The following is a 9,494-nucleotide window of genomic DNA, read 5'->3' as shown; positions in this document are numbered from 1 at the left end:
AAGGGAAGGGAAGGGAAGGGAAGGGAAGGGAAGGGAAGGGAAGGGAAGGGAAGGGAAGGGAAGGGAAGGGAAGGGAAGCCCGCCGCCCTGCCGTCAGTCCCTGCCCACATAGCGCCGTGCCCTTCGATAAAATGGCGGCTTGCTCCCTCGTCTCCTCTACCAACATGGCGGGCCGCGCGCCCATTGGCGCCCACCGCCGCCACGCGATAGGCTGAGCCGCCGGCTTYCCCCGGCCTGGCCCCGAGCAGAGAACTACATTACCCAGGACACCCCGCGATAGTGGCGTCGCACCACGCCTCTTCTTTTCTTACGCAGCGTGGCTCTCTCCCCTGGCGGGCGGGAGGGCCGGGGCGTGGTCTCGCGAGAGTCTGCGCGGGCTGGAGGAGGGGGCGCAGGGCGCGCCGAGACCGTTGTCGTGGGCCCATGGCGGCCGCGGAGGCGGCGGCYGCGCCCGACCCCAGCGGGCTCTCCCCGAAGGAGGAAGGGGAGCTGGAGGACGGCGAGATCAGCGACGATGACAATAACGGCTTCGGGCCCTGTAGCGGCGGCTCCGAGCCCGCCGGCAGCCTCGTCAGCAGCAGCAGTAGCAGGCCGTACTCGAGGCGCCGGCCGCCCCCCGGGCTCCATGGGAGCGGCTCCGTGTCCTCACCCGGGCGGCCCTTCCCGCGCTCGCGGCACCAGCCACCGCCCGACACGGGACACGTGCACGGCCACGGCGGATACCGGCCCAAGGACTCGTTCCGCTCTCACCCGCCGCCGCCGCGGATGCCGCCGGGCTCGCACTCCGACACGGGCCCCCGGCTCTCCTTCTGGGAGCGCAGCCACAACGCCCTGGACCGGTTCCGCTTCCGAGGCCGGCCTTACCGGGGCGGTGGGCGCTGGGGCCGGAGCCGAGGCGGCAGTGATCGGCCAGGCAATCCTCCGGGGAGGCCGCCCGGAGGGGGAGGCGGCGCCGGGTTCAGTAGCAGCCAGGGCTGGAGGGAGCCCTCGCCTCGAAAATGTATCCTTGAGACGTGGGCGGGAGCGGGGTCCCCGTGCTGCTGCGGTGGGCTGGGCGTGGTGGTGCCGYGCTACGTGGCCGAAAGCCCTGGGAAGGGATGCGTTTCCCCCCCGCTCTCGCAGTGGTACTCCCGGAGCGGTAACGGAGACGGAGGCTCCTAAGCTAATCCTGGGGGTTGGCTGGGATAGCCGGTCCTGCTCAAAGAGAGGCTGCTGGGAAGTCGAATTACCGCCGTGACCTGGCTTGCGTCTTGGCTGATCCGTCGGGTGTACGGAAAAAGCATAGCCTGAAAGGAAGCTTTTGTCGGTTGTATTCCGGGCGGCTGCTTTCCTAGCCCGAAGTGCGAATATTGTGAAGTGGGGTCAGTCTTTGGTGCGGCAGTTTTAATGTATATAATTAGTGTTACAATTGTAAAGCTAAAACCCTAAGCTTGTTAATTTCCTATATTGGGCAATGAAGGATCTACTGTTTTTCCATTTTCACTTTCATCCCTTCAGAGGTTATTACACATAGGTTTAGCTTTAGTTTTAGCTAAGCTGAAGTGGGTCTGCGCACGAAGTGTGGTTTATATGGGCATTCAGATGAGAGTCATACCATCATTCCTTGCAGGATKTTCTCCACTCTTTGCTTTTAAGAGTTGTTTAGCTGACTATCAGAGTTCTGATATTTCGTCCTTTTAGGAGCTGGAGTTGTGAAAATGGTGGGAAAAGCTTCCCTAATTTCTCTTGTTTGCTGTAGGAAGRAACGTAACTGATGCTGACTGTAGGTTGGGACAGCCTGGTTACTTGATGTAACTGCATTGTTGCCTAGCTGAAAATGTAGATGAGGATAAAAAACACTGAGCAAGAGAGATGGTGATGAAATCCTGTTCTCTAGAATTTTACAGTATTTTATTGTCCTTCATATCAATAGTGTGTTTGCTAGATTGTGCGGGTTGGTCTCTTGAATCCTTGTGTTTTAGATACATGATAATTATATAATTAATATTTTTATTTGCTTAAACGTGGATRGAATATGTAAACTAACAATAGAGATGCTTTTATTTAATCTCATCTGGTAAAGTTATAGTATTATTCAAGGTTTCATTGTAATCCTTCATGCAAGGGTTTTATCTTCAGAGGCAGCAAGTGAAGATGTGATTTGTCCAAGTTTTCGCAGTAAGACAGTTCTAGTGCTGAAAATACTTTTCAAGTCTCTTAATTTGCAATGTTACTCTGAGTAGCTGAAAGGGGCTACATTCTGTGTAAGGAGTGATTTGTAGGACAAATATATAGATAGTCCTAAACAGATCTTGCAATGTTTCTTAGTGCTGAGGCARAGACTCCTTCTGCCTTTTAATTAAAAGAACATTCAGAAACCAATAATTCCATTTTCAAACCAGAAGTAGAAAATGAGGATGTTGAAAGGGKTTTTTTATTCCTGGCACTTAATATTTACTTTCCTGTTTAAACATGATGGAGAATGTTTTGTTACTCTTGCTCTGTAGTARRTGAGCATTCAGTTCATACTTATGTTAGGACTTAACATAGTAAACATGTGGGCAGTTGATGCTTGTTGTGACAAATGTTTCCTTCTGGATTCAGTGTGTCTGCATTCAGAGGACACCTATTAGAGCTTTTAGTTTTACTCCTTTTATTGTTTTAAGAGATTACGTTGTTGAAAAAGCATTTTGCGTGACTGGGTGTGTGAGTCAGTTGTTATCACAGTGGAGTTGATACTTTGAGTCAAGTAAGTAAAACCTGACTTGGTATCCTAAAAGATTTGCCCTTGAGCATGGTTGTTTCACAGGGTAGTTTTCAAGTGTCAGGAAAAGGTAAGAGGAGTTGAACCTCTAATAGTGACAACTTTCATTCTGGGTGGAGTTGCCTAAGAATGTTTCCACTGCCTGCCTTGGACATTCAAAAGCAACCTTTTCTGATAATTAGSTCTTCTGAATGTTCAGATCACAGCTCTTTCCCAATTTTTTTTATTCCCTTCATTGATTCTTCAGTGCCTTATCTCATTTGCTGAACTGCACCTRTTGCAGTGTGAAATTGTGCTTTGGCTAGGCGTGGCATTTTATGAAAGGATAAAATGAATGAGGAAGAGTTTAACCTGTCTTTTTCAGAATATGAGATGGAGAGTCAGTGCTGGAGTGAAGAACTCTGGAAGTCTGACTTTCTGTGATAGAGAATCATCTTAGAATTACAGCTGTTGTTTCTGGGAGGATGGTGTGAGTAAGAGATGAGACTTCTCAGCAATTCATGACCACCTTGTTATAAGTAGGATATTTGAAATTGTTGGTTTGAGAAAATGTGTAAGTTGTCAGTATGTAATAATGGCTACAGCTTTTGCATGCTGCTCATATTTATGATGGATATTTTTCAAGCTAGCCGTAAAGTGAAATATATGAGAATAATCATAAGTTACGTTTGGATTAATTTAGGTTTCAGTGGTAATATTGCCACTTTTTTAAGGTTATAAAAGTTCTTGTCTTAAATTTCCTGACCAATAATTCAGCCAAAACTTTTGGAAGGTCCCCATCTAGAAAGCAGAACTACTCTTCTAAAAATGAAAGCTCTGTGGAGGAAAGTTTTGAGGATCTGCTCTTGAAGTATAAGCAGATACAGCTAGAACTTGAACACATTAATAAAGATGAAAGACTGGCTTTGAGCAACAGGGAAGAAAATGARAAACAAGATGGTGAAAAAACAGTGAACACTGAGGACCAAATAACTGTAGAAAATGACAGTATTAAAAYGGATGCTATAAAAGAAGTACCTCCTGAGGAGAAAAATCCGGTTATGGGCTTTCAGGCATTTGAACTGAAACCTCTCAGACAAAAACTGCCTACTCCAGCTGAGAGGAGCAGATTAAAAAAAGGCAAAGAAGGAACGAAGAAGTCCTCGGAGAAATCTGAACTAACAGAATCTGGCCAAGGTAAATAAATACTTGTAAAGTTTTTTTAGCTTGTGAAGTTCTATTTTCTTGCTATTATCTATTTTGTTTTTAGATATTGGGGGAAAACGCTAATTAAAATGTTAAAAGTTACAAGTTAAAAGATATAATGTACTTCACTCCTGAATTTTGTAATTCCTTGAATTATATAAGCATGTAATTCAATGAATTACATGTATTTGTAATTTGTAWTTGCAATTTGTAATTTGAAGCATGTTTTTGCTTTGGATTTGTATTTTAAATAATGTGTTTTCTCAAACTGATTGTTTGGCAGAAAGCATAACTGATCGTTTGGCAGAAAGCCTGAGGATAAGACTTTGATTGCTGTTCACAGCAGAAATCACTGACTTTTCACTGAAAGTTTTACTTCTGCTCTTCCCTTGTTCTTTTCTGCAGAAGCAAAACGTGGTTATTTTGTAGCTGAAAAGAGAACATTTAGAGATCCCTTTTTCTTAATTTCGTGTTTGTGTGTTTTCTTAAGTGTAAGACTAGGATCCTGGAATATTCTGAGATAGAAGGCACCCACAAGGTTCAAGTCCAACTCTTCAATTGATGTCCCATACAGGGATCAAACTCAGGACTGTGGCATTATTAACACCATAAGATATTTTCACGAGAATTCCTTTTATCGTTGTTGATATTCACAAAATAGTCAGGAAATTGTAGGCCAGAAATAGAAAGGATTTGTAAAAGAAATGCAGCCAAAGGGTGGAATGAGTTTCTTGTCAAAGATAGTTCTGGACGGCTGACTAAAGAGGGTAATTACTGAGATGCATTAACCAGTTAGCAAGAAAGAAGTGATTAGGTCCAGCAGATCTGTGGTAAAAGTCCTTGAGCTTACTACCAAGTCTGCAGCAAAATGAGGCAGCTGACTTAAGCCTCCTGCTCGCTGTGATTGAGGGTGGTGCTTGAGGCTATCACTTGTCATCTGATGTTTGTTAATTGGCCAGTGTGTATAAACTATTAATTTGAGTGGGAAGAGACAAAGTGGTTAATGGATTGAATAAGAATATAGGTGAGTAGTTGATGGGAGTACGAAGAAAGGTAGGATGAGAGCACTGAAAGTCAGAATGATTTATATATAACTTCAGAATGAGAATTTAGAAGACAGAGCTCATAGAAAACAAAGGAGAAAAATGGTAATTAGTAGTCAAACTGTCTCATTCTAGGTAAAATATAGTATGGTAGTATGTGTGTATATATATGTATACACTACAAGAATTGATTATATTTTTGGAAGTAAGAAATKAGTATTTTAACATCTACATGTGTAGCAGGAAAACAGTACTGTATTATTCATATCCATAGAATAACTTTTTTTTTTTTTGTTTTCCTTCGGTGCGAAATGGAGCAAGTATGTTCTTACTGCAGTTTTGGGCCTTTATATTTAATTTTCAAAAGAGTGACCACTTACTCAAAATAGCTGCAATGAAATATGAGATGCACAGGACAGCACCTGTTGTGATGGTAGTATAAAACAGTTGACAAGAAATCTTCTTTTCCCCTTGTCTCCAAATCTGTTTTTCTCTGCTTCTTGAGGAAGTACACGCAAACCTTAAGACAGAGTTACTAAGAAATGACAAATTTGTCTTAGGCTTATGGTGTCATGATGATGTGGATTTCATCAGACATGCCAACTTTATATGAATGTTTTTTCATGTGATSTTACATGTACCACTGCTATTGTTTTATATTGTGTATCAACGATGCTGATAAAATATGTTTGTATAGATTAAATTTCATGTATCATTTTAATGTAGCTCTGTCTCATGAGAAACAGCTTGTTAAAAAATACAGTATTTTTTCTCTTGGAAGGTACAGAGGACAAAGAACAAACATCAGTGCGAAAGCACAGCAGTTTGGATGTTGCATCTGAAAAGGTAAGGAAGTATTCCTCCACAGATGAGGCATGATTGCATTATGATACTCTGATGGCTTTTTCCAGTGGCAGTCCAGAAACATTCCAGTAATAGGAACTGTAAATTTTTAACAAATGATACTTAGCAGTAAAGTAGGATTTTAGAGCCTTTAGAGCCTCTCCCTAAAGTAGGATTTTAGAGCCTTTAGAGCCTCTCCCAAAAAATATTTGGGAGATTTCAAAAGACCTTGTAAAGAAAAAATTGTTTATTTATGTTTATTGACTTTCTGTCTTGTCCTTTCTTCTGTTTTCTTCTGAAGAAGCTGCTTGATGATGAGGAGGAGATGTCTGAATTGCAACTTAGACTTCTTGCACTTCAGTCTGCTAGCAAAAAATGGCAGCAAAAAGAACAACAGGTCATGAAGGAAAGCAAGGAAAAATTAACAAAAACGAAAAGTGTAACACAGAAAGTCAAAACCAGTACAAAAGCACATTCGACAAAAAAACCTAGTACTACAGGTAATAAGTTTAATGTTATTGTAAYGGCTGTCAGTGATGTGGCCTCAAAAAAAAGTTATGTGAGCAATGAGTCTTTAGTCATTCTAGACCCTCTGACATTTRCTCAAAACTCTTGAAGAATTTAGCATTGGTGGAACCAATTAGGTGAGATGGAGTTAATTACATACTTTTTTATTTAAAGGCAAGCAAACTTTGAGAAAGCAACAGACAAAGACATCAAAGAAGATGCAGCAGCAAAAGGAACTAGATAGGCGGCAGAAAGAGGAAGATCAGAGGAAACAAGAAGAAGAGGAGGAGAGAAGAAAGAGAGAAGAAGAAATCAGAAAAATTAGGGACCTCTCAAATCAAGAAGAGCAGTACAATCGGTTTATGAAGCTAGTTGGAGGAAAGAGGAGATCAAGAAGCAGGGTAACAAATTTCTTTTATGGTATTCTGATGTTACATTTAGTATTCCTAAATGATTTCTGTCTTGGCCYACCTGGTTTTGCCACCATCCTGTCTGTGTCCCCCTGCTCTTTTCACTGCTTTCCCCACCCCTAGAATAACTAAAATAGAGCYGTGAAAGAAAAGCTCAAAATACTTCAGTGTTCACAATGTTTTGATCCCATGCTAGACAAGCATTCCCTTTGGATTTGGAAAACTAGTTTTATATGAGTTGTACATTTGCAAGTCACTGGTAAAGCGTTTTTCTCATAAAGACATTTTGAGCATGGTAGTCAAAGAGCAGTCTGTAATTTAACACTAACAAATCAATGAAAGTTCTTTGGCTGTTTTCCTCTTAGTTTTAAGGGTTTTCTTCTCCACATTTTCGAACTTTTTCTGTGTATACAACTTCAGTGGCTTGTTTCTTTTGAAATGTCATTGGAGGGCTTGGTTGCTTTGTCATATTTTTAAATTGTAGTATTTAATCTRTTTTGTCGAGATGCCAAGAGATGCCCAGATGAAAGATACTTAGTTTAACCTCACGTAGGGTTAAATTGATGGAGCAATAGAGTTACTGCAGTGGTCATCATGCTGCACTTGTAGGCTGTTCTTGTTCTAYCACATTTAGAATACCAAAAGACACTTGAGAAATGTTCTGTCTCTGAAACATTGGTATGTTGCAGAAAAAAAAAWGACTGTTTCTTCAGCATTATTTCTTTCAGCCTGGAAGCAATGCAGCTGCTGCAGCTGGATGCTTCAAGTACTTGCAGCTACTAATGCTGCAAGAAGAAATGAAACAGCATCTAAGGGAATTGGGGCTCCCTGTTTGAGGTCATTTTGCAGGAAAATCATATTCATAGTAATACAGAGTGGAAAATTGAGACTAAAAATGTTTGAGTGTAAACAGTAGAATTTGTAAAAGCTAGGACAAAATRTCTTCTGTATGCCTCTGAAAGATACAAGCTAAGGAGTCTGAGAAATCATACTTAGGTGTTCTGCATATTTACAGTCATGAACATTAGTTGGCATCCATATAGTGTTAGGTGTTCTTGAAACAATCTGATTTATAAGTTGACAGTCTCTGGAGTTTGTCCCAGTGTGGTATGTGGATCCTTCTGGGGCAATAAAAGGCTTTTTCAAGTGAGGGTTGGTTCTAGTAAGGTAGTTCAAGCATTCTTGGTAGTTGCCATGGCAGATTAACAGAAATGATAAAGCATTTAATTCTCTTGCAGTCTTTCAGAGATATATAACCAAGTCAATTTGCTTACATAATGACCTAGTAGGTATTTAAAAACTCTTTCTGTGTATCATAACACCCCCCCCACTCCATCATCCTAGAAGAGATAAACTTTTAAAACTCTATGTCAATTTTTGTAGTTACTACCTGTGGTGGATTTGATTAAAAGGTAATACCTAGTTTCTTCTTGTACAAGGTACGTAAATTGTATTTATAAATCAGTTAGACCAACTAAATAAAATACTCTTTTTGTGTGTTTAGTCTTCAGATACAGACTTGAGATGGTCTTTGGATAAGCAGTCTACAGAGAGCGCAGGAGGCATATATCAGTATGATAATTATGATGAAGTTGCTATGGATACAGACAGTGAAACTAACTCACCAGGTAAGACTTACTTACAGTTTTTTATACGGTGATTGGTAAAAATAGGTAAACTGTAGGAAATAAGGCACTGTTCTAGAAAGTGTTTAAGTTGAGCTGTCTGAATTATAAAACTAACGTTTTAAAATAAGCTAATTGTTTTAACACCCATTCTTTCCATCTCTGTTGTAGTGGTTTTTTTAAGGTCTTCAGGGTGTACTTTTCCTGTTGCAGTACTGAGGTTTTATGTTTATATATTCCCAATCAACTGTGCAGACAGTGAGAGCCCCAGGGTGTTGACTGGACAGACAGCAGCTTTGCGAAAAAGGGCCTGAGGGTCCCAGTGGACATKGAGTAACGTGTGGGCCAGCAGTGTGACTTTGATGACAGCTGAACTGTAGCCTCGGTTGTAGCGCTGTGACTGTCCAGGGTCAGTAGTTGGAGGGGGCTGTTGAACACTGCCGGTTTTCTGGTTTCACAGTAAGAGAGAGTGACATTTTAGAATGAGCCTACCAAGGGACCTTTTTGACTAAGGGAAACTGTTTCAGGCCTGTTTTTCATAAGGTTCATTGGGAGACTGGAGCACTTGGCTTACAGAGGCTGAGAAAGCTGCATTTGTGTTGAGAAGGCTAAGGATGGCTTTTGCTCTTGTCTTCAGCTACTTAGCGGGCAGTTACAGACAAGACAGAGCCAAACACTTCCATCAACTGGTAAAAGAAGGACAGGGAGCAATACTTAAAATGTAACAAAACAAATTCTGAGGTGGTCAAACACTAGAGCAGGTTTAAATGTGGAATCTCCATTGCAAGCATCCTGACTTTGGGGGCAGCCTGGCTTTGGGCACCTGTGTTAGGTCATATATCTTCCAGAAATCTTTTCTAGCTTAAATCATTTATTGACTCGAGTTTGAGGTGCATTTAAGGTAGTTGGGTTTCTGTGTTCCATTGCAACATGTCAACAGTTGAGAAAACTCCGTAAAGCATGCTACTTGATTGGCTACATTTTTTCCTCTTGCTTTTCATCTTCCACCCTTTTTTCTTTTTTTTTCTTCTTTTTTTATCCTTTCTTGTCAGCTTCCTTCTACATTGCTTTGTTAAAATAATACACCTGCTATTTTGTATGTGTAAGCTACACAAATCTCTCTTGATAAAGCATCTGA

The 9,494-nt window shown here is 41.4% G+C and overlaps 1 protein-coding gene across 4 annotated transcripts in view; it reads left to right on the top strand.

Moving 5' to 3' along the window:
* Window positions 1–341: 341 nt before the first annotated feature.
* Window positions 342–9,494, top strand: part of ZFC3H1 (zinc finger C3H1-type containing) — a 37,950-nt gene continuing 28,797 nt past the window's right edge. For 3 of the 4 annotated variants that reach the window (XR_008966099.1, XM_057377809.1, XM_057377792.1), the window contains exons 1-6: window positions 342–1,000; window positions 3,500–3,919; window positions 5,753–5,817; window positions 6,116–6,314; window positions 6,496–6,722; window positions 8,236–8,359. Coding sequence is in view for 3 of the 4 variants with exons in the window: in XM_057377809.1 (XP_057233792.1) it covers window positions 424–1,000; window positions 3,500–3,919; window positions 5,753–5,817; window positions 6,116–6,314; window positions 6,496–6,722; window positions 8,236–8,359 (1,612 nt within the window). In the remaining variant the exon portion in view is untranslated. The remainder of the gene's footprint in view (window positions 1,001–3,499; window positions 3,920–5,752; window positions 5,818–6,115; window positions 6,315–6,495; window positions 6,723–8,235; window positions 8,360–9,494) is intronic. The other variant, XM_057377801.1, reaches the window with a different exon arrangement.

The sequence above is a fragment of the Malurus melanocephalus genome, unplaced genomic scaffold, assembly GCF_030028575.1.
Source record: "Malurus melanocephalus ecotype Western Australia unplaced genomic scaffold, MMel_1.1 scaffold_10, whole genome shotgun sequence".
NCBI lineage: Eukaryota > Metazoa > Chordata > Aves > Passeriformes > Maluridae > Malurus > Malurus melanocephalus.
This window is presented reverse-complemented; position numbering and strand designations above follow the sequence as displayed.